This window comes from Vulpes lagopus, chromosome 5 (genome assembly GCF_018345385.1).
Source record: "Vulpes lagopus strain Blue_001 chromosome 5, ASM1834538v1, whole genome shotgun sequence".
Lineage (NCBI taxonomy): Eukaryota > Metazoa > Chordata > Mammalia > Carnivora > Canidae > Vulpes > Vulpes lagopus.
This window is the reverse complement of record NC_054828.1, coordinates 31,670,095-31,692,575: the sequence shown is the minus strand read 5'-3', so window position 1 is coordinate 31,692,575 and position 22,481 is coordinate 31,670,095. Positions and strand designations below refer to the sequence as shown.

At 35.6% G+C, this 22,481-nt stretch overlaps 1 protein-coding gene across 14 annotated transcripts in view; it reads left to right on the top strand.

Annotated features, from left to right (window-relative positions):
* SRBD1 (S1 RNA binding domain 1) overlaps positions 1-22,481 on the top strand; it is a 320,333-nt gene that overhangs the window by 149,817 nt on the left and 148,035 nt on the right. For all 14 annotated transcript variants that reach the window (XR_005987873.1, XR_005987872.1, XR_005987874.1 and 11 more), the window contains exons 17-19: positions 13,874-13,980; positions 15,283-15,459; positions 18,729-18,911. Coding sequence is in view for 3 of the 14 variants with exons in the window: in XM_041755611.1 (XP_041611545.1) it covers positions 13,874-13,980; positions 15,283-15,459; positions 18,729-18,911 (467 nt within the window). In the remaining 11 variants the exon portion in view is untranslated. The remainder of the gene's footprint in view (positions 1-13,873; positions 13,981-15,282; positions 15,460-18,728; positions 18,912-22,481) is intronic.

The window sequence follows — 22,481 nt, the reverse complement described above, 5'->3', positions numbered from 1 at the left end:
TCAAGCCCTATAGGTGGCCACACAAGGGGCAGATAGGTGTGGTCCAGTTCAGATGTGTTAATGTTTTTCTTTTTTTATGGTAAATTGGGTAGTGTGAGACATTGGTTTGGAAAAGCATGTGGGCAATGCAGGCATTTAGGATTTATGGACCTTTCCTTAGCTAGTATTACCCTTATCTTTCCTGTACCATATCGACCTGTATCCACTAGGGGACATAAGAGCACCTACTAGAAGACAAAATGAAAGCCAGACTAGATTAAAATTTTAACACTGGACTAGTATGATAGCAAAGACTCATTTTTTAGCTTCATAATTCATAAAGATGTTAAATATTATGTTTAAATTTTGATCATTATGGGAAACTTTTTAAGACAAGATCAACGTTTTATGTTAATAATTATGGAATGGGAACTAAAGAGCAGCTAACTAGCAAGTTTGTGCCATCTAACTGCATGCATTTGTCATTAAGTTCCTATGTGGTCCACTGAAGCTATGCTGACAATGATTCTAAGCTTGCAAATTACTTTGTACAAAAAAGAATTATCTTTTAGGTTTAGGAGGTGAGACATCTGAGGAGAACATGTACCATCAGATTCCAAGGAACAAAAAACCAGGAGTGGTCTATATTTTGTATCCCTGCCACCTGCTTCAGAGCTGTGAATCCTGATACAGATCTGTAGTTACGGGCATCTTTAACTGTTCCCAGCTTAATGATTCAGAAACTTAGGTCGGATTTTTATTTATTTGCAGTTCTCTTTTCTTTTGCTTTTTTCTTTTTTCTTATAATCTACATACAGAAAAGGGTGAAGTGATACAGTGCAATAAGTTTTGACAAATGTGGGTGGTGCAGTGGTTGGGCGCCTGCCTTTGGCCCAGGGCGCGATCCTGGAGACCCGGGATCGAATCCCACATCGGGCTCCCGGTGCGTGGAGCCTGCTTCTCCCTCTGCCTATGTCTCTGCCTCTCTCTCTCTCTCTCTCTCTCTCTCTCTCTCTCTGTGACTATCATAAATAAATTTTAAAAAAATAAAAAAAAAAGTTTTGACAAATATGTAACCCACATATATCAAGATGTAGAACATTTCTGTCATCCCAGAAAACTTATTCCTGTTCGTTCCCACACATGCGGATGTTTGCACCACACAATGACTTTTGTCTGTTCTAGAATTTTACATAAATGGAATTATACAGTGTGTAGTCCATTGCACCCAGTTCTTCCAATCAGCCTAACCCGTGTGAATGTTTTTGCGTGTATCAGTAGTTTATTCATTTTGTTGCAGAATAGTATTCCATAGTATGAACATACCATGTTTTTAATACATTCTCTTATTAATGGACACCTGCACTATTCTTAGATTTTTTGGTTTTGTTTTCTGTTAATGAATAAAACTGCCATGAACATTTTGTACAAGGTTTGGGAGAGCGTATTTAAAATTTTCCCATAGTTAAACACTTAGTTGAATTGCTACAAGTATTTTGAAGCTCTTTAACTAGGTAATAAGCATTTTGTGTTGAAGTCTTTCTTGTCTAATATTAATGTATCCACTCTAATCTTTGTAGTCCTAATGTGTGCATGCTGTAATCTTTTCTATCCTTTTACTCCAACATTTGCTTCTTTATATTTACTATGTCTCTCTTGTTGACAACATAAGTTACATCTTGATTGACAATCTTTGCCTTTTAATAGAAGCATATACTTCATTAACATTTAGTGTACTAATATGATTGAATTAAAGTTTATAATTTTACTACTTGTTTTCTATATGTCTCATCTGTTTTCAACATCTCTTCTGCTATATTTTAACAGAAAATCAAATGATTTTTAGTTTTCTATTTTAATTCTTTTGTTGACTTTTACCTGCACTCTTGGCCTTTTTTTTTTTTTTAAGTGGTTACTACAGTGATTATAATTTATATTCTTTTCACAGTCTACTTAAAGTTAATATCATACTACCTCACCCCCCTTCATTCTTTGTGTGATTTTAGCATCCCAAAGTGTGCAATAATTTTTGCTTTAAATGGTCATATGTCTTTTAAGTTAAATTAGAACATACTTGATTATATATTTATATTTACCATCTGGTATCAATTTTCCTTAGCTTGTAAAATTTCCTTTAACGTTTTTTTGTAATGCATTTCTGCTGGCAGTAAGTTATCATTTACTTAAAATGCCTTAATTTTTCCTTCTTCTTTGAAAGATACAGAATTTGATGTTTTTAATTTTGAGTTTTGTTTTTTAAGATTATTAATTTGAGAAAGACAGAGAGAGCCAGCACAAGTGGGGAGGGGAAGTTGTTCTGGAACAGAGGGAATGGAGATGGACAACCAGACTTCTTGCTGAGCACGGAGCCCAATCCTGAGCTTGATTCCAGGACCTTAAGATCATGCATTGAGCCACCAGGTGCCCTTGAGTTTTGTTTTTTAATGCAGCACTTTAAAGATGTCATTTCTTTGTCTTCTGGGTTCTCTTGTTTCTGATAAGAAATTAGCCATTCTCCTGTTGTTCCTCTCTATGCAATGTGTTCTTTCTGTCTGCTTTTACAATTTTCTCTTTATCTTCGTTTTCTAACAGTTTGACTATAATATCCATAGATGAGGTTTTCTTCACATTTACCCTTGAGATTCTTCACTGAGCTTCTTGGATCTATAAATTCCGTTTTACAAAATATTTAGGGAATTTTGATCATGACTTTTTCAAACATTTATAACCTATTTTTTCTTCTTCTCCAGTTACACACGTTTAAATGTTTTGATACTGTCACAAAGGTCACGAAGGCTCTCTTTCCCACAACCACCACCCCCACCTCAATTTTATCTCTGTTCAGATAGGATAATTTCTGTTGATTGCTCTTCATGTTCACTGACCTTTTTTTTGTTCATCTACAGTCTGCTATTAAACCTATCGAGTAAATTTTTCATTTCACATACTATATCCTCAGATCTGGAATTTCCATTTGGTTGTTTACTATAGTTTCCATTTATCTATCTGCTATTTCCCATCTGTTCATTTATGATTGTATTTCCTTTACATCTTGGAGCTGCATGAAAGTTCTTATCTGCTATTTTTAACATCTCGGTTTAATCCTAGGTTGGTTTCTATTTATTGATGATTCTCCACCCCCATTCTGTTATGGGATATATTTGGTTGCTTCATTGTATGCTGGTCATTTTTTATTGTATGATGGATATTGTGATGTTGAGATTGCAAATTTTGTTGTTGCCTTCTAAATAGTGTTGAATTTTATTCCAAATCAGTTAATTTTGTGTCAGATCAGATTGAATCTTGTAAGGAGTGGTGTTTTTTTTTTTTCAATAAACTTTAAACTTTTTAAAAACTTTATTTCTAAAATAGCTTTTAGGTTTATACTAAAATTGAATGGAAAGACAGTTTTCATAGTTCACAGTCTTCCTTACTATCATCTTCCTGCACCAGAGTGGTACATTTGTTAAAATTGACACATTAGTATCTCCCACAGTCCATAGTTTATATGAAGCTTTTCTCTTGATATTGTACATTCTGTGGGTCTTGACAACTATATAATGACGTGTATCCACCACTATAGTATACAAAACAGTTTTATTGCCCTAAAAATCCTTCTGTTGTGCTGATAACTCCTTCCTTCCCTGGCAATCACTGATCTTTATAATAGTTTTACCTTTTCCATAATTTAATAGAGGTGGAAGCATACAATGTGTAGCCTTTTTAAATTGGCTTCTTTCACACAGTAATATGCATTTAAGGTTCCTCCATATCTGTTCATGGCTTGATGGTGCTTTTCTCTTTAGCACTGAATAATATTCCATTGCCTGGAATATTTATGTCAGTTTATTTATCCATTCACCTCCTGAAGAACATCTTGGTTGCTTTCCAGTTTTGACAGAGTCCCCTACTTACAGTGGTTTGACTTATGATTTTTCAACTTTAAGGTGATATGAAAGCAATACATGTTCAGTAGAAGCCATAATTTGAATTTGAGTTTTCATCTTTTCCTGGGCTGTAGGTAATATATGGTATGATACTCTCTCGTGATGCTACAGCAAGCCACAGCTCTCAGTTAGCCACGTGAGCATGAGGGTAAACAAGTGATGCTTACAACCATTCTGTACCCATACAACCATTCTGGTTTTTATTTCAGGACAGTATTCAATGAATTATAGGAGATATTTAATGCTTTATTACAAAATAATCTTTGTGTTAGATGATTTTGCCCAGCTGTAGGCTAATGTTAAGTGTTCTGAACATGTTTAAGGTAGGCTGGATGAAGCTATCATGTTTAATAGGTTAGTTGTATTAAATGCACTTTTGACTTAATGATATTTTCAACTTCCAGTGGGCTTTTTGGGATGTAACCCCATCATAAACCAAGGAAGATCTGTATGAATAAAGCTACTTCTGTCTTCTGAAAGAGATTGTAGAGAATTTGTATAATTTCTTCCTCAAACGTTTGGTAGAGTACACCAATGAACCATTGTGGAAAGGATTATTTAATCAACTTTGTTAGAATGGATGTAGAATTGCCTCTACTGCTTGACTAGAATAGCCCCACTTTTAAGGCCTGTCCTTTCTGGGGTATCGTGGCATATCTGGGTATTCACTGAGGTCTCCCCACTGTGGCTGGTAAGGACATTGTATGTCTCCCATCTCTGCACATGTTCAGGAATCTCTCTATGGCCCCAAACTCCCAGGCAGCTGTTTTCTGCCTGATGTTGTAGAGTCTCGTCCTGGTGCCCTGGGTATATGCCGCTTCACATACTTTCAGAGTCTTGTGCAAGTTTCTGGAGATCTGCTCTTCAAAGCTCCATTCTCTCTGGTATCCCACTCTTAAAATTCCAGTTACTTCAGCTGTACTCTAATCTTTGCTTCCCCAACTCAGTGAGATAGCAGGGTTCTGTTGGCCACCTCCCTGTGCCACAGTCTGCAGAGTGTCTTCAGATAGACGGTGGGCAATTGTGGGACTCATCTCACGTAATTCCCCTCTCTCTAAAATCATAGTCCAGCACTATTGTCTAAAGTCTAAAATTAGTTGCCAAATATATCATGCCCGGCTATATAGTTGTTTGTGGTGGGGAAAATACTCTGGTACCAATTACTCGATTATAGGTAAAAGTAGAAGCCTTATTGGTTGGTTGGTTGTTTTTCAAAATGTTTTGAACAGATAGTAAGGTGCATATATGTAGTCAAAGGCTCCATAAGGCCTATCACAGAAAAGTTGCTGGAGATTTGTGAGCTGAATGGAGATTCCAGAGGTAATACAGTGCCCTGGAAAACAAAGGAGTTCTGGCCATCCAGAGTGGGAAAACCTCTGAACAACTGTAGGCACTCCTTTGAGGTCCCCAGAAGAGCTGTGCCTTAGGAGTGGGGCTACTCCAGCCCCAGACTCAGAGTAGAAGATTGAGTTTTAAAAATTAGTTTCCATTTGTCTCGTGCAGAACAAAGAAGACTGGCATTGTCCCTGGGATCTTTCTGTCAAGTTGGCTTAAATAAATTTGTTTACATTAAATAGTATAAGTTAACGCCAACTGGGTGCCTAAATACTGAGTTAGCACTCAGTTCAACATAACATTCCAGTTAATCAATTAGAGGAGGAGGGTTTACAAAGAGAATCTCTTTTCCAGGTTTTTTCCCCCTCTTAAGACCGCTGGCCATGCTTTATGTTTCCAGATCTGAAAAAATCCCTCCAGTGCCAATAGACTAATGGCCTTTGCCATCTTAATTCCCAGAGCCCCAAAAGCACAATGAATTGTTCGTTGTATAATTTATTCATTTTAAAAATAAAAATATTCTGCTAGTTTAAAAAATATTTATTTTTAAAAGAATGTTTATGAAGAAATATTTTAAAGTTTTTTTTTTAAAAGATTTATCTGTTGGTGAGAGACACACAGAGAGAAAGAGAGAGAGAGGGAGAGAGGCAGAGACACAGGCAGAGGAAGAAGCAGGCTCCACGCAGGGACCCCAACTCGGACCCGATCCTGGGACTCCAGGACCACACCCTGGGCAGAAGGCAGGCGCTAAACTGCTGAGCCACCCAGGGATCCCCTAAAGTTTATCAAGAGTATTTGTCTCATTACTATAAATATCTGTGATCTAGTAGAGGTAGCGCACATAGGTTTTTAGAAAGTTGAATATGATATTTCTATGGTGCTAAACATAATTTTAGTCTTTAAAGGAAATATAGTGCGTACTGGATTTGAAGATGTAGAGGAGGAGCTACTCTTTCGCACATATTGTTCTCTGAAATGTTTCCATTCTTCTCTATCAGCTCTGTCTTTCGTGGGTCATCTAACACACACGACCCTAGATTATTCTTTTAAGCTGTCAAATTGGGGTCCCTGGGTGACTCATTTGGTTAAGTATCTGCCTTTGACACTGAGGTCATGATCCCAGAGTCCTGGGATCGAGTACCTCACTGTGCTCCCTGATCATCAGGGAACCTTCTCCCTCTGCCTGCCGATCTCCCTGCTTGTTCTCTCTCTCCCTCTCTCTCTCTCTCTCTCTCTCTCTCTGTCTCTCTCTCTCTTCTGTGAAATCAATAAAATCTTTAAAAAAAAAAAAAAAACTGTCAGGCAGCCCCAGTGGCTCAGTGGTTTAGCGCCGCCTGCAGTCCAGGGTATGATCCTGGAGACCCGGGATGGAGTCCCACATCAGGCTTCCTGCATGGAGCCTGCTTCTCCCTCTGCCTGTGTCTCTGCCTCTCTCTCTCTCTCTCTGTCTGTCATGAATAAATAAAATCTTTAAAAATTAAAAAAATAATAAAATAAAAATAAATAAACTGTTAGATGTCAAGGAAAAGTAGATGCAAGATAAGGCAATCAATTTATATTATTTGAAGTTGACTAGGCTTTCCCCTTACAGCTTTTTTGCATCTTTAATTTCTAAATGCATTTTGTATTTTCACAATAGTAAAGGACAGGAAGAGCCATGAGTGAATGATAATTTCTAAAGAAAATAAGAATATTTCATGGGGAAGCCACTTGGAAATAAATTTAAAGTTTAACATGGAATTTGCAGAGTGCAGTTTCATTGCTGTAAAAGCTATAGTCCACAGACACAGTTTCATCTGGAAGGATTTTTTTAAATAGTTGTGAGATAATTTTAGTGCTTCAGGACAAAAAAAAAAAAGAAAAGAGAGCAGTTTGGATCAGCAATTCTTCAGAAGTTTGTGGTAGAGTAATAATAAAAATGTGGATTCTGACCTCAAAAAAGCTGACTAGCATGAATAAGTGCTTATATTCCTTTTTAAAAATCTCATAAATTTTAGGTAAAAATGTAATGGCCCAAACAATATTTCTTTGAATTTGAAACAGACTGTTTATATAATTCAAATAACTTGTCCAAAAATTCAGAGTTAGATAACTTTTTAAAAAATTGAGCAATTCATCTTTCTGACATCAAGTCCTTGACAATTAGCACAGTCAGTCCTGGGGTCCTCTTGCCTCTTCTATTCATGACTGCTAAGAGGGTGGTGCATGTCATCTCAGCTTTAAGCAGATGTAAACTGGGCTTCTAAAAGACATATGCTTCCTATGCTTTTTCCCGTACTTTCAACACCCAGCACAGCTAGCACAGTGCCTGATACATAATAGCTGCTTAGAAAACGTTTCCAGCATGGCAAAATCAATGCCTCCGCTTTAATGCCAAAGACATTATTATGGGGACAATATGGAAATTTATTCATTATTTCCTCCCCTAAACATAGGCGATTTGTACTTTTAGAAAATGGTGTTAACTCTTTAGTACTATCAAGTACTAAGCAAAAAGTTGAGGAAGAATGTAGGTAAAATTCAGAATCACAGCAGTTCTTGCAGAAATTTTTCTTATATTAAGTCTATCTGCTAGAAGAATTTAAAAATACTTGAACTCCATAGGATATCTTGGACCTTCTATCTTGCATGGCATTTTGGTAAAATAGCTGTTCTAACTTATACATTTAATGACTTCATAATAATAGTTCACATTGGTGACTGTTTCATGATTTATTTTTATCAGTTCCCTCTGGATATAATTTTAGATCACACACGCACGCACACACGCACGTACACATGCCATACCTTGCACATACCTATTTCTGTAGAATAAATTATTACATATAAAGATGCTACTTTATATGTACATTTTGTACAATTATTGTAAAGATTAAATTAGATAATATTTTAAAGCCTTATAACAATTCCTTGACTGTAAACTCTCAAGGGTTTTTTTAGTAAGGTTATTGTCGGTTGTTTTTATTGTCTGTCTTTCCACTAGACCTTGAGTCCCTTGATAAAATAACTGCTGTGGGTAGAAAAACATCAGAGATCTCAACTTCAAGTAGCTTGAACAATAAGTAAATTTATTATTCTTTGTTAAATAGTAAAGACATTTCATTACAAGAAGGTCAGAGGAAGGGTGAGTTCAGAACTGGCTAATACAAAATCTCAAGAGTATCCTGAAGAACTGAATCTGGCCATGTGTGCCACCTGCCATCCTCAGTGAGTCAGCTTTGTCCTCAAGCTAGGCCTAGTCACTGATACAGTGCTTACCCTAGCTCTAATAGTCATATTTGAATTAAAAAAAAAAAGAAAAGATTCAGCTCTTTGTAAGAGTCTATGGTTAAGTTACTCTTTAACCCTTTCAGGAAGGCTTTTTCTAAAGCCTGCAGCACATTTACCCTCATATTTCATTTGCCATTGTTGAATAAGTGGAATGGGACCACTATGATTGGCTCAGGTCATTATTTTTCATATCTTTTGATCATGATACATAGTGGGAAGTACATTTTATACCATGACTAAGATACCCAACACATATATTTTTGTATGTGTATATGTCTTTCATAATTAAACATAATTCAAAATAAAAGCTTCTCAAAATAATAACCACATACCTATGGTAAAGTTAAATACTATTTTATTTATAATCAAATATAAGTTTTTAATCCTCAAATATAAAAAATTAGAAAGATTTAATTCAATGTGTAGTTACAAGGTTCATGAATTTGTTCCAGTCTAGAATAGATGAGGACCATGAGCATATATGATACACTATGGAGGCTATTCTTTTAGATTTTGATTGAGTCAAGTTGAAAATACTTTTTCACATTAATAGGTCACTGTGAGTGTTAAAATATCTCAGTAATAATTCACACAGACAAGATTTCTATACTCAAGGAGATGGGATGTACAGTGCCAGCATACCAAGGGTTGGGATCATTGGGAACCATCTTGGAAGCTGCCCAGCACAGAATATAGAAAGATGAGACAACTAAATGCAGTGTGTGATATTGGGTTGAATTTTGGATTGGGATGAAAAGTGCTGTAAAGTAGAATTGAGACAATTGATGAAATGTGAGTATGGGCTGTACATTAGACAATATTACATCAATGATAGCTTTTCTACAAAAGTTTTGATTATTCTACAGTGGTATGTCAGACAATGTATTTGTTATTTGGAAATAAATACTGAAGTATTTATTTGAATGAAAGCTAAGAAAATTCCTTGCAAGTTTTTTTCTGAAGTTGAGAGTACTTCAAAATTTTAAGTTTAAAAATGCCAAAAGTGTTTTTCACCTGAAAAAAATATATATATGTCTCTTTTGAGTTCACACACACTGAATGCATCATGTGTATAGTATGGTGTTTAATCCTTCTTAATATACTGTTGGATTTTGTTGGCTAGTATTTTTGTTGAGGATGTCTGTACCTGCCTTCACAAGGAATATTTGTCTATAGTTTTCTTTCCTGTTATCTTTGTTTGGCTTTGACTTCAGGGTAATGCTGGCCTCATACAATAAGTTAGGAAGGGTTCTCCTCTCTTCTATTTTCTGGAGGGATTTGAAAAGAATTAGTGTTAATTCTTTTTAAATGTTTGATAGAATTCATCAAGCTATCTGGTCCTAGACTTTTCTTTGTTGCGAGATTTTTGGTTACTGATTGAATCTCTTGTTAAAAGTCTGTTCAGATTTTATTTCTTCTTGAGCCCATTTTTGGAGATTACTATGTTTCTAGGAATTTGTCCATTTTTATTTCTTTGCAGTTTATGTTGAACAAGAATGCATTTTTACATTGTATAAATACATATGATTCAGTTATATTTTTTGAAGTTATATTTAAACTATACAAAAAAATCTGCCATAAAACTGCCTTCCCTTGCCTTACATATCTGACCTAAAATACATTTATCATCCTGATATTTTGAGCATTCCAGTTGCTTTACATCCTTATCAATACTTGCTATTTTCCATCTTTTGCATTTTAGCCATTTTGGTAGGGATGTTCCAAGTGTTTTTCCTTGGTCTTTAATTTTGCAGGTTTTATACTGTCATCTACAAGAACATTACTATCAATAATACATCTGAAGTCAAACATTATAATTATTTTGTGTATTTGTAAATTGTTTTAAAGTCAAGTTCATATTAAAGTCTTAGAGGTTTTTTTCTTTCTTTTTCCTATTTAAAATGTGCCTCGAGGACAGCCCGGGTGGCTCAGCGGTTTAGCACCACCTTCGGTCCAGGTCATGATCCTGGAGACCCAGGATCGAGTCCCATGTTGGGCTTCCTGCATGAGGCCTGCTTCTCCCTCTTCCTGTGTCTCTGCCTCTCTCTCTATGTGTCTCTCATGAATAAATAAAATCTATAAATAAATAAATAAATAATAAAATGTGCCTTGAGTCAGGTTGAATAGAGTCAGTACTTTCTCCTTTTTGTCGCTGTTAACACATCGAGATCTGGTAATGAGCTTGCTTCATTATTCTTTCTTTTTCTTCAAAGCTTACAATGATTCTTTTTTTTTAAAGAATTATTTATTTATTTATTAGAGAGAGAGTGTAGGATGAGAGTAAAGGGGGAGAAAGATAGAAAGAATCTAAAACAGAGTGCAGAGCCCAGTGTGGGGTTTGATTTCTCCATCCTGCAATCACGACCTGAGTCAAAATCAAGAGTCAGATACATGCTCAACTGACTGAGCCACCCGGGTGCCCCAAAGTTTATAATGATTCTTAAGTTCAACTTGTGCTGACTTAGTTAAAATATTATAACTGCTAGTAATTTGAAAAATGTTATAATCAGGAACATCCTTTCTGAAAAATACACTGAAAATTTGTGACTAAACTTAGTTGTAAGAATCAGAACTTTGCCATAGAGGAGAAGCTTCTCATATTTTGATAGTTGCTTCATAAATCTGTAGTTACTCTTTAGCCTCTCCGTCACTCAGTGACCATCATTTATCAGAAGATCCAATGAGATATCCATGAACATGTTCCTGGCCAATTTATGTATTCTTCTCACGTGATACTCTCAATTGGGTGCATTATTTATTGCACTGTTCATTCCATGTTGAGAATATGTGCAACATACTTGATGTGGTCTGTTTCTTTCTTGACTTTTTTTATGCTGGTGGCAAGCCACCAAATTAACTTTATGACCCTCTAATTGGTCACAACCCTCAGCTTGAAAACCACTGACTGTACTATTATTATCATAACAGTACAAATCTCAAAGCCCTGGCCTTCCAGAGATGGAGTAGATGCATGAAACACAGACTTTTTGTTTGGAAGGAGGAAAAGAAGGTTGGAGGCTAGAAGTGGGATAGGCAACCAAGACTGTCCAGCTACAGGAACTGCTTTCTACTTACTTAGCTATCCCAAGCATCTGGTGTTACTTGACATATGTGGAGTTGTTTGCCTTTATTCTAATGGCTCCCAACTATTACTTTTAGTTTTTCCTATTTTTTCATAGTTTTGTCTCTTTCCTCAGATATTTTTCTTGTTGCTATCACTGTGTTTGCCACTACATTGTCCACCATCTCCTACCCTCTCATTTTTGCAAGCCCCCTTTTCATTTTGCTGCTTCTCATCTACTTACACCAAGAAAAGACCATCTAGCTTCTTAAATGGTGTGGATCAAAAGTAATTAGGTTCTTGGGGCACCTGGGTGGTGCAGCCAGCCAGTTGAGCAACCGACTTCTGGTTTTGGATCAAGTCTGATATCAGGGTTGTGAGATTAATCCCCCAGTTAGGCTTCATGCTCAGCACAGTCTCCTTGGGTTTCTCTCTCTCTCTCATTCTCTCTCTCTCTCTCTCTCTCTCTCTCTCTCTCTCTCTCTGTTCCCCCACTCCCAGTAATAAGTTTTTTTTTAAGTAATTAGGTTCTCAGCAAGGTCTTAATTAGGTTTTTATGATCCATTTCATGATTATGTTTGCTTAGTAGGAGTTTTGAAATTATGTCTGTGGTTTTTTGTTTTTTGTTTTTTGTTTTTTTTGTCTGTGGTTTTTAGCTGTGGCCTAGATAACTAGTCAGGTTGTCTCTGAAATATAAAAGTACTCCTATACCCTTCAGTCTTTCAGAACAAAAATTTCTACTATTATTAAAAGATAATAACATAATCACAGTACCTGGGGACTCTATTTACTATATGGTCTTCCTGAGAACCTCAGGTTGTCAAACTTAACCTTGTTTTCTTGAGACAAATGGAGAAAGATGCTAACCCATATTTTCATATCTGGGAAAAACAATCAGAAGATCTTTAATTTTAGAATTATGAATAAATCAAGCATATTATGAGGTACTCATCATGGTAATCTTGCTTCAGTTAGCCAACAAATATTTACTTCCAAATACTGTGTTATATAAATTCTAAGATGCACATTTTCTTACATTTTAACATCTCTGAAATCAGAATGCTTCTTAACAATTAATGGTATCCTACAGTTGCTGTTGGCCCCCATGGCAAATAATGGTGTAGATTCTGTGTGGACTTGATTGTTAATCTTGGAGTCATGACTGAACTGCAAACTCTTCATTATTTTAGTCAACAGACTATGGAACAATAAAACATTTAAGGACCTTTAAGGAGTTTTATTGCTGTCTAAAATCTCCTATTGGTACTTTTTTTGTTAAGATTAAGATAGAACTACTATCAAAGCTTACAGAATGAGCATTGGAACCTTTAAAGATAATCTCAGACACCATAGAACATTACTCTTTTAGGAAATGCTGCATTACCTGCAATCTTCAGAGTATAAAGGACAACACTTGGACATTTAAGACTGAGTAAAAAATAAAGACCAGAAAAGTTGAATGCTGAATGTGAAGAAATTTTATGAATACCTTAACCAGTTTAGATTGCTTATATTTTCCTTTTAATCTCTGATAGATGATTTAAGAACATTCTAAATAAGTCTAAAAGAATTCTTTCAATATTTAAAAAATAAAAATTTCAAGTAATAAAGCATTGTGTCATGATTTAATAGGTACATAAAATAATAATGCATCTTAGTAGCAATGTTATCTTCAGTGTGATGAAACAGGAGACTTTGATTTATTATTAGACTTATTGTGTATTAGTGTACTGTTTTCTACTATAATTTACATTTTTCTTCTCTTAAGAAGAACTAAGGAATAGTATACACATGTAAGTCAGGAAAACACTACCAGACACTGTGTGAATGATGGAGACCAGTATGTCTCAAAGTGTGCTCCTGGAACCGGCAGCAACAGCATCACCTGGGAGCTTATTAGAATGCAAATTCTCAGGCCCCATCCTAGACCTGTTGAGTCAGAAACTCTAGATATGGAGTCCGGCAGGCTGTGTTTTAACAAGCCCTGCCAGTGATTTTGAGGGCAGGCTAGGGTTTGAGAACCAATGGCCTGGTGGAATTCTGGGAAAACAAAAATTACTGGTGCTATTCTATCGAAGCTAGGTGTATGAGTGATTTAGGGAGTAAGAAGACAGCTTCGTTAAGTTCAGCTCAATTACATACTAACAGTATATTTAAGAAAAATGAAAAAGTTTACTATGTTGTGTCTCTGCCAGCTACCAGTAATATAGGTGCATAATGGGATAGCCCAAAAACTGCGTGTCCTTCACCTTTTGTCGACATTTGATCTTTGTCTTTTTAGCACGACGTATCTCAGACTTTACTCAAGGCAACGCTGGACAGTGTTGTAGAGGAATGTGTCAGCTTTGTGGGAGTGGATATTAACATCTGTTCGGAAGTTTTGTTAAGGTGAGACAAGAGTTCTGTGGCTGCAGATCACAGAATCTTAAGTTTAACCGACTCTTCAGTTCAAATTTAGCTAAAATAAGGAGACACATATATAAAGTTGTCAAGTATAGAAAATCTATGAGTTCATACATTGCTTTACCTAATCAGTTTGAGGGGAAGACATAATTTAAGAAAAGAATTGTAACAATTCACATTATCATTTTTAATACTGCAAATCTAAAGTGAAGAGCATATGGTAACCATTGAGTGCATTAGTGTTGCTAATAGAATTTAAATAAGGTTAACATGGAAAAGAGCTGTTTCCCACCACATGAGAGTAGGTATTTTTCACTGGTTCAGTCTTGTGGATACATCTGTCAAAGCTGGCAGTAACCAAAAGATAAATTCTGAGGGTTCAAGGTATGGTTACCATATTTTTACCTGGATTCTACAAGTCACATGTCAAAACCCTTATCTTACTATAATCACATCTTACATACTCTGTCCTGTTTTACTGGGGTTTTACAAGAGATGATTTTTTTCACTCATAGTTTTGCACTTACTACACGATTCTGCTGATGCAGCATGAAATTCTGGACCTCTGTAAAAGATCTGGACTCTTTTTGCTTTGAGACTAGTATCGCAGAAAATATCCCTTATGTTTATTTTAAGGTGTTGCTTCTCTATCACAGCTACAAATATTCCATAATTTCATGTATGGAATTCAATGACAGAGTTAAGAATCTCTTAAATTTTAACTTTTTAAATAATACCAAGCAAACTATCTAATACTATAGTTTTTATATTTTTATACTAACCATGACATTCATGGTTCACCTCCTTTCTGTCATCTGAGTCTTTAATGAGAGCAAGCTGATAAAAGGGGGGAGAAGTAATACAATACAACTGTAGCTATTGTAACTCTTGCTGCTAACTCAGTTTTAAACTACTACACAGGAATAAGCAGAACTATTACTTGATTCAGAAATACAAGGAATGTGAATAGTATAGAATGTGGGGAACAGTTGTTTTTCTTATACTAGTGTTAACCAGTTTACCAGCATCCTTAGTACCACTACTGGTTTTATCACTATTCTGCATTCTCTTGTCCTTGTCTCCCCTTGGACTACTCTATCCCCCTTTGTCTTTTTTATTTAACTCCCTTTTGGATTAACAACTTAGAGCCATATGACAGTATGTAATTGCAGTTGTTTTTATGATGCAGATGTTTTATGTCATTGACTTTTCTGATGAGGTCTTTTCTTTGAATACTCTTAGGACTATTGTGTCTGCCGCAGTACTCCTTTTGTTTATTTTTTCTAGGCATATTGCAGGACTCAATGCCAACCGAGCCAAAAATATTATTGAATGGCGAGAGAAAAATGGGCCCTTCATCAACCGAGAACAGCTAAAGAAAGTGAAAGGTCTTGGTCCAAAGTCTTTCCAACAGTGTGCTGGCTTCATCAGAATCAACCAGGATTATATTCGAACATTTTGCAGGTAATTAGTAAAGTGTGTGCTCTGGGTTCTTTATCAGCGTCCTCCTTTATTGTTGCTCCTCCTGCTCACTGGCTTCAAACCTAGGTGTCCATTTGTTCATTCCTTCAACATGTGTTGACTCTCCAATCTTTGCTAGGCACTGGAATCCAGTAGTGAACAAATCAACAGATTCCCTGCTCTCACGAAGTTACATTTTAATAAGTGAGACAAACAGTAAATAAACTAGTAAAATAAATAGTTTCAGATGTAGTAAATTATACAAATTAAAACAGAGAGATGTGACACTGTCTTGGGGGAACAGTATGAGTTTATTATGCTTTATATGAGTTATTCATTGAAAAGTTATTTGAACCGAATGTTGAGTGAGATGAAGGAGCTAAGCACACAGGAGTTGGAAGGAAAGCATTCTAGGCAGACAGTATATCTGCAAGGTCCCAAGGCATGACCAAATTTGGTGTATTCTGGAAATGAAACTAAAGCGCATCACAAGTGGGAAGGGCTTATACAAGGTGAGGTGACAAAGAGGACTTCACAATGGCCACTTTTATCTGTTTCTCTAAGTGAAGTTGGGCCTTCTCACTCCCTCTTCCCTGAAAACTGACCAAAAAATAATTGTGTAGATTAAGAGCTAAATTCTTGCCCTTGACTTCTAATCCTGGTAGTACAAAAGCAAAGAAACTGGGTAAACTTAGCATTTTATAGTCATGAAAGAATAGGTTTTTTTTCAAAGATTTATTTATTTATTTATTTATTTTAGAAAGAAAGAATGCAAGTAGGGGAAAGAGCAGAGGGAGAGAGAGAAACCTCAGCAGACTCCCCTCTGAGCACAGAGCCCAATAAGAGCCCAGTCCCAGGACCCCAAGATCATGACCTGAGGCAAAATCAAGATTGGCTGCTTAACCAACTGAGCCACCTAGGCATCCCGAAATGGTGTTTATGTATTTGCTTCTCTGGGGCTACCTGTTTCTTTCATATTATTTTTTTCTTTTGACAAAAAATAAGAAAGATAATATGGAAATATAATCTTTATTCTGCAAAAGACTAAAAGGGAAAAACCAGCCCTGCTGGATAATAATAATAATATAAAATTAGAGTTATATAACCATTTAGTTTTGATGTAGAAGTGGAAGAGAATAGAGTCTGAAATTCAAAACATAGACAGAATTTAGTTTATGATAAAGGAGAAGTTTCAAACAGTGAGGAAAATTGATTAACTATCCAAAAAGTGGTATTATGACAAGTGGCAGGAATTTGAACGCATGGGGGAAGCTATAATTCCACCTCATATCTTATACCCAAATAAATCCCAGATGGATCATAGACTTAAATAGAAGGAGTGAAACTGTAAAAGTCCCAGAAGAAAACATGGGTAAATTTTGCAGAACACTGGAACGTTAGGAGGCCTTTTGTAAGTAGACAACAAAACCTAGAAGACAGAAATGAAACACAATTGAGGATAAAATAATCCCATGTTTCTTAGTTTATACGTTTTTTAAACACTTGGTTAGAAAATTCACACAGGGAAAAAAAAATTCACATAGTATAAAAAAGAATAAAATGAAAGGGCACCGTCACTTCAAAATAGTTTCTAATATATTGCTTCCTGATAGTAGATTTATACTTAGATCAACTTGTATGTTTACTATTTAAAAATGCATATAGAAGGGATTCTGCTATCTAATAACTATTTGAAACTTGCTTTATTTATTTCAGTAATAGATCTCAGAATTCTTTATACATATTACATACAGATGTATATCATTATTTATAATATCTGCATCATATTTAATTTATGGGTGGGCCATAATCTAATGTAATCAGTGCCCTATTGATGAACATTTGGGTTGTTTTTGTTTGGTTTTTATTGTTGTTTTCATTTGGGTTGTTTTTAAAGCTTTATGTTTTATCAGCTGATAATGAAGTACTTGAAAATTCATGACTGTTAATAGATCATACCTTTCTTCAGAATGGACTACTGCTATCTCATTGGGTGTTTTTTGCTTTGAAATCTATTTTGTTTGTTAGCAATGTTGCTGCATTTGCCTTTTCAGTATGCTTAGTTTTTTTTTTTTCAAACTTTCTGTGACCTTTAATTTTGATACAACTCTTATAGACCAGTAGATTTCATGGTTTTGTTCAATCTTATATTCATTTATTACCATTTTTGATGTTAATCTTATATCTATTACATATTTTCTCATCATCATGCTTTCTGAATTCCTTTCATGCTGTTTGTTGGATTTCTCAGCTAACAAGTTTTCCCACCTCATTTTTATCTCCCCTTAGTGATTTCAAGTTGAATGTCTTTTTCTGATGATTATCCTTAAGCATCATTTGAACTAGCCTCTGCGGTTAATAGGTATCTTTGTCCTCCTGGAGAAGACCGGCACCTTAGGACTCTACTCAGCCTTTTTCCCTTCAACTATATGTCCTATGATGAGATATGGGATTTTAACTTTAGTTTCAGACTGTTCTTTATATATATTTACATTATTCATGAGCAGTTAATAAGTTAGTATAGTCTCTGCCCATCACTGTTTCTTGTAGTCTACATTATCACTTTTCTTGAATTTGTTTTTGCTGGAGTATATATATCCTTAAATTCTTTTCAGAGAAGGTATATTATATAGGTTGTACTTTAGCCCTTAAATGTCTGAAAATGATTTTAATTGCCTTCCTTTTGGAATGCTAGTTTGGTGAGGTATATAATTCTAAATTCAAAATCATTTTCTCTCAGAACTCTTAGGATACTGGTTCACTGTGTTCTGGCATCTGATGTTTACCAGTGAGAAATCTGATGCCAGTCTGATTCTAGTTCCTTTTGAGGTAATCTGTTTTATTTTTCTCTCTTGATTCTTGAATCATATTGTAAAGTTGCCTCACAATATGTCAAACCTGAGTCTTTTTCCAGTCATCCTATTTTGTACTCAGTAGGTTCTTTTAAGAATTTGTAATTCTCTTCAGTTCTGGGAAATCGTCTTCTCTTTCTCCTTCTCCTTTTTCTTTTTAATTTACTTTCCTTCATTTTTCTCTGTTCTCTCCTAGAATACCAATTATACAGGCTGAGTCAGGAATGTTTTTGGCTTTAAGTAACAGGAAACTCTATTAACAGTGTTTAAATAAATACATGATAATTTCTGTGAAGTGAAGGTCAGCATTTGGGTGCTGTTTGTGTGTATTTGTATGGCAGAGAAAGCACATTTTAAAGACTTCTTTTCTTCCCAACCTTCCTTCCCCTCCCATTCCTTGCCTCTTTTAAATGGTTACAGTGGTCAGCAAACTGAATCTGCCAGTCAAGTTCAGGAAGTTGCTGTGACATCTTCAGCAGGTGTTGAGGTCACAAATGAGAAGCAGGGCAAGAAGAAGAACAAAACTGCAGTGAATGTTGTGCTGAAGCCAAATCCTTTGGACCAAACTTGTATTCACCCGGAATCGTATGACATAGCGATGAGGTAAGTCTGAGGCCCATGTGAGAATTCTCCATGCCCCAAGTGAGTTCCCTACAGCAAATGGCCTTTGTTTTGGCACAATGGAGACTTTAAAAACACGACCATGTTTAACATGACAACATTTTTCAGAAGTTCCGCATTGCTGAGTTATGTGGCACATTATATTATTTCAGTGAGGAATGAAACCATTATTCCTGGAGCAGTGTCAAGCTAATAAACCCTGGTACTAATGGTGAAGTGTGTGTAATGGAAATTGCATGGCACTCTCCTCTGTTTGTTTTGGAAATTAACAAGACACAAATGACTAGCACCTGGCCTAAAGCTTGTGCTTATCTAAAGATAAAGCCTTTTTGAAAGTAAATGGCAACTCTCAAATTTCTTAAGAAATATTGCCCTGCTAAGTTATTAAGAGTTTAAGAAATGGTGTACTTTTAATGAGCATACATTACACAGAATGATATGGGGGAGGTTTTTGAGTAGAAGGAAAAGTTTAATGTTAAGGCATTAAAAGACAAGGAAATTTAATAATACATTTAATTAGTTAAAAATCACTAAATATTTTAAGACTTTTAGTGATTTAAATAAAAGCAGGTATAAAAATAGTGAATATTTTAACTTTCACTATTGAATCAAAAGTGAGATTTTTTTAGCTTGTTTTGAAAAAAATTTCTATTTGATTTTAATAAATGTAATTTGTTTCCGTTTATTTAACTTATTTATTTTTTAGAAAGAGAGAGAAAGAGGGAGGGGGAGGGGCAGAGGGAAAGCAAAAGAGAGAATCTTTTTTTTTTTTTTGTATATTTTTTTTTACTGGAGTTCGATTTGCCAACATATAGTATAACACCCAGTGCTCATCCCATCAAGTACCCCTCTCAGTGCCTGTCACCCAGTCACCCCATCCCCCCCCCCACTTCCCCTTCCACTACCCCGTTGTTCATTTCCCAGAGTTAGGAGTCAAGAGAGAGAATCTGGTACAAAGTTCAACTTGGGCCTTGATTTCATGACCCTGAGATCTTGACCTAAGCCGAAACTAAGAGTTGGACACTTAACTGACTGAGCCACCCAGGTGTCCCTTGTTTCCTTTCTTTTAAAAGTGTTTAAAATTATAGACTATAGCACATCATAGAGAACTTAGGAAATAGAAATTTAAAAAAAGGAAAAAAACAGAACTTAGGAAATATTAAAAAAATAATATGTAATACTCTGTCAACATCAAAACAATGGTGCCTATTTTTCCCCCAGCATTTTGTTATGGAAAAATTTAAACATACAGAAAAATTGGAAAAAAAAATGTTTACAATGAATTCCTAGGTACCCACACCTAGATTTTATCGTTAACATTTTACTATGCCTGTTTTTCTACTTATCTATTCATCTCTTCATCAGTCCATCTCATTTTATGCATTTCAAAGAAAACTGCAGATGTCAGTGCACTTTCAACTAGTACTTCAGTATGCATATCATTAACTGAAATTCTGTAATTCTTAACAGTATTTTTTTCTCGAGGTAAAATTCACATACAATTAAATTTTAAGTACATATGAGGTGAATTTGGGCAAATAAATATTTTCACAAATATAATACTAATTATATTAGTATAATCCAAACCCCTCTCATGATAAAAAAAAAAAAAACCTTGCTGTTATCCTAAAACCTTCCCTTATGCCCCATCCTAGATAATCCCTACCCTAACCTCCTAGACCTAACCACATATTCTAATTTTTTCTATGAAAGATTTGTTTGGCTCTTCTAGGACTTGATATAATGATACCATACAGTTGTACTCTTATGTAAGCATAAAGTTTAGAGATTTTTTATCTGTGTTATAACAAGTAAATAGCTTGCTTCTTTTTATTGCTAATATTTCATTGTATGAATGAATAGGCCACAGTTTTTCTCCTTATCAGAGTACCTTTATACTATTTCCAGTTTTTGGCTTTTATGAGTAAAACTGCTATGAACATTCTTATACATTTTTTGTTTTTGTTATTGTTGGCATTTGCTTTCATTTTTCTTGGAAAAATACTTAGGAGAGAATTTGTTGGGTCATAAAGGTAGGTGAATTTTTTCTTAGAAACTTCCAGACTTCACTCCAATATAGTTGTACCATTTTATACTTTCATCAACTATACATGAGTTCTGTTACTGGACATCTTCACCATAATTTGATGTTAGTCTTTTTAATTTTAGCCATTCTTGTGTGTTGTGTGTATGTGATAGTATCTCTTTGTAGCTTTAATTTGCATTTCTCTGGCAACACTGAGCATTTTCTCATGGGCTTATTGGCCATTGGCATACCTTCTTTTGTGAACTCTGTTCATATCATTTAGCCATTTTCTAACCTTTCTTAAAGATTTTATTTATTTGAGAAAGAGCATGAGTGAGAGGAGGGGCAGAGGGAGAGGGAGAGGGAGAGGGAGAAGCAGACTCCCCGCTGAGCAGGGAGCTGCAGGAGGCTTGAAGGCAGATGCTTAACCTTAACCGACTGAGCCACCCAGGCTCACAGCCATTTTCTAATTGAGTTGTTTATCTTTATATTATTGGAATGTGGGCACTTTTAAAATTTTTTTCTGGAAACTAGTGTTTTGTCCGTATATGTTTCACAAATGTTTTGTTCCAGGTTGTTGTTTACTTCTTTATTTTCTTATTGGTGTCTTGATGAGCAGAGGTTTTGAATTTTGGTGATGTCTACTTCATCAGTATTTTCCTCTTACAGTTATTACTTTCCCTGTCCTAAGAAACTTTTGCCTTGCCTCAAATCATGAATATATGTCTGTGTTTACTTCCAAAAGCTTGATAGTATCAGCTTTTACATTTAGCTTGATGATACATCTGAGGTTACATTTCATGTGTGATTTGAAGTAGGGATCAAAGTTCTTTTTTTTTTTTATTTTTTTTACACATTATGAACATTTACTTATTCTGGCCCTTGTATACATTTTTTAAATGAGCTTATCAATTTCATTAAAAAGCAAAAAACCGGGCAGCCCTGGTGACTTTGCGGTTTAGCTCGCCTTTGGCCTGGGGTGTGATCCTAGAGAACTGGGATCGAGTCCCACGTCAGGCTCCCTGCATGGAGCCTGCTTCTCCCTCGTGCCCCCCCCCCCCCGTGTCTCTATTTTTTTTTTTTATGATAGTCACACACAGAGAGAGAGAGAGAGAGAGAGAGAGGCAGAGACACAGGCAGAGGGAGAAGCAGGCTCCATGCACCGGGAGCCCGATGTGGGATTCGATCCCGGGTCTCCAGGATCGCGCCCTGGGCCAAAGGCAGGCGCCAAACCGCTGCGCCACCCAGGGATCCCTGGTGTCTCTATTAAATAAATAAAATCTTAAAAAAAAAAAAAAAAAGGCAAAAAACCTGGTGGGGTTAGAATTGGAATTACATTGAGTCTGTAAGGGATTATAGGAACAGTGGATGTCTTCATAATTATCTCCTAAGTCTTTTGACCATGAACTTAACACTTTTCACTTATTTTGGTCCTTCATTTCTCTCAGACATGTTTTAAAATTTTCACTGTACAGGGCTTGCATGTTTCTTATTAAATTTACTTTATATTTTTCAACACTATTATA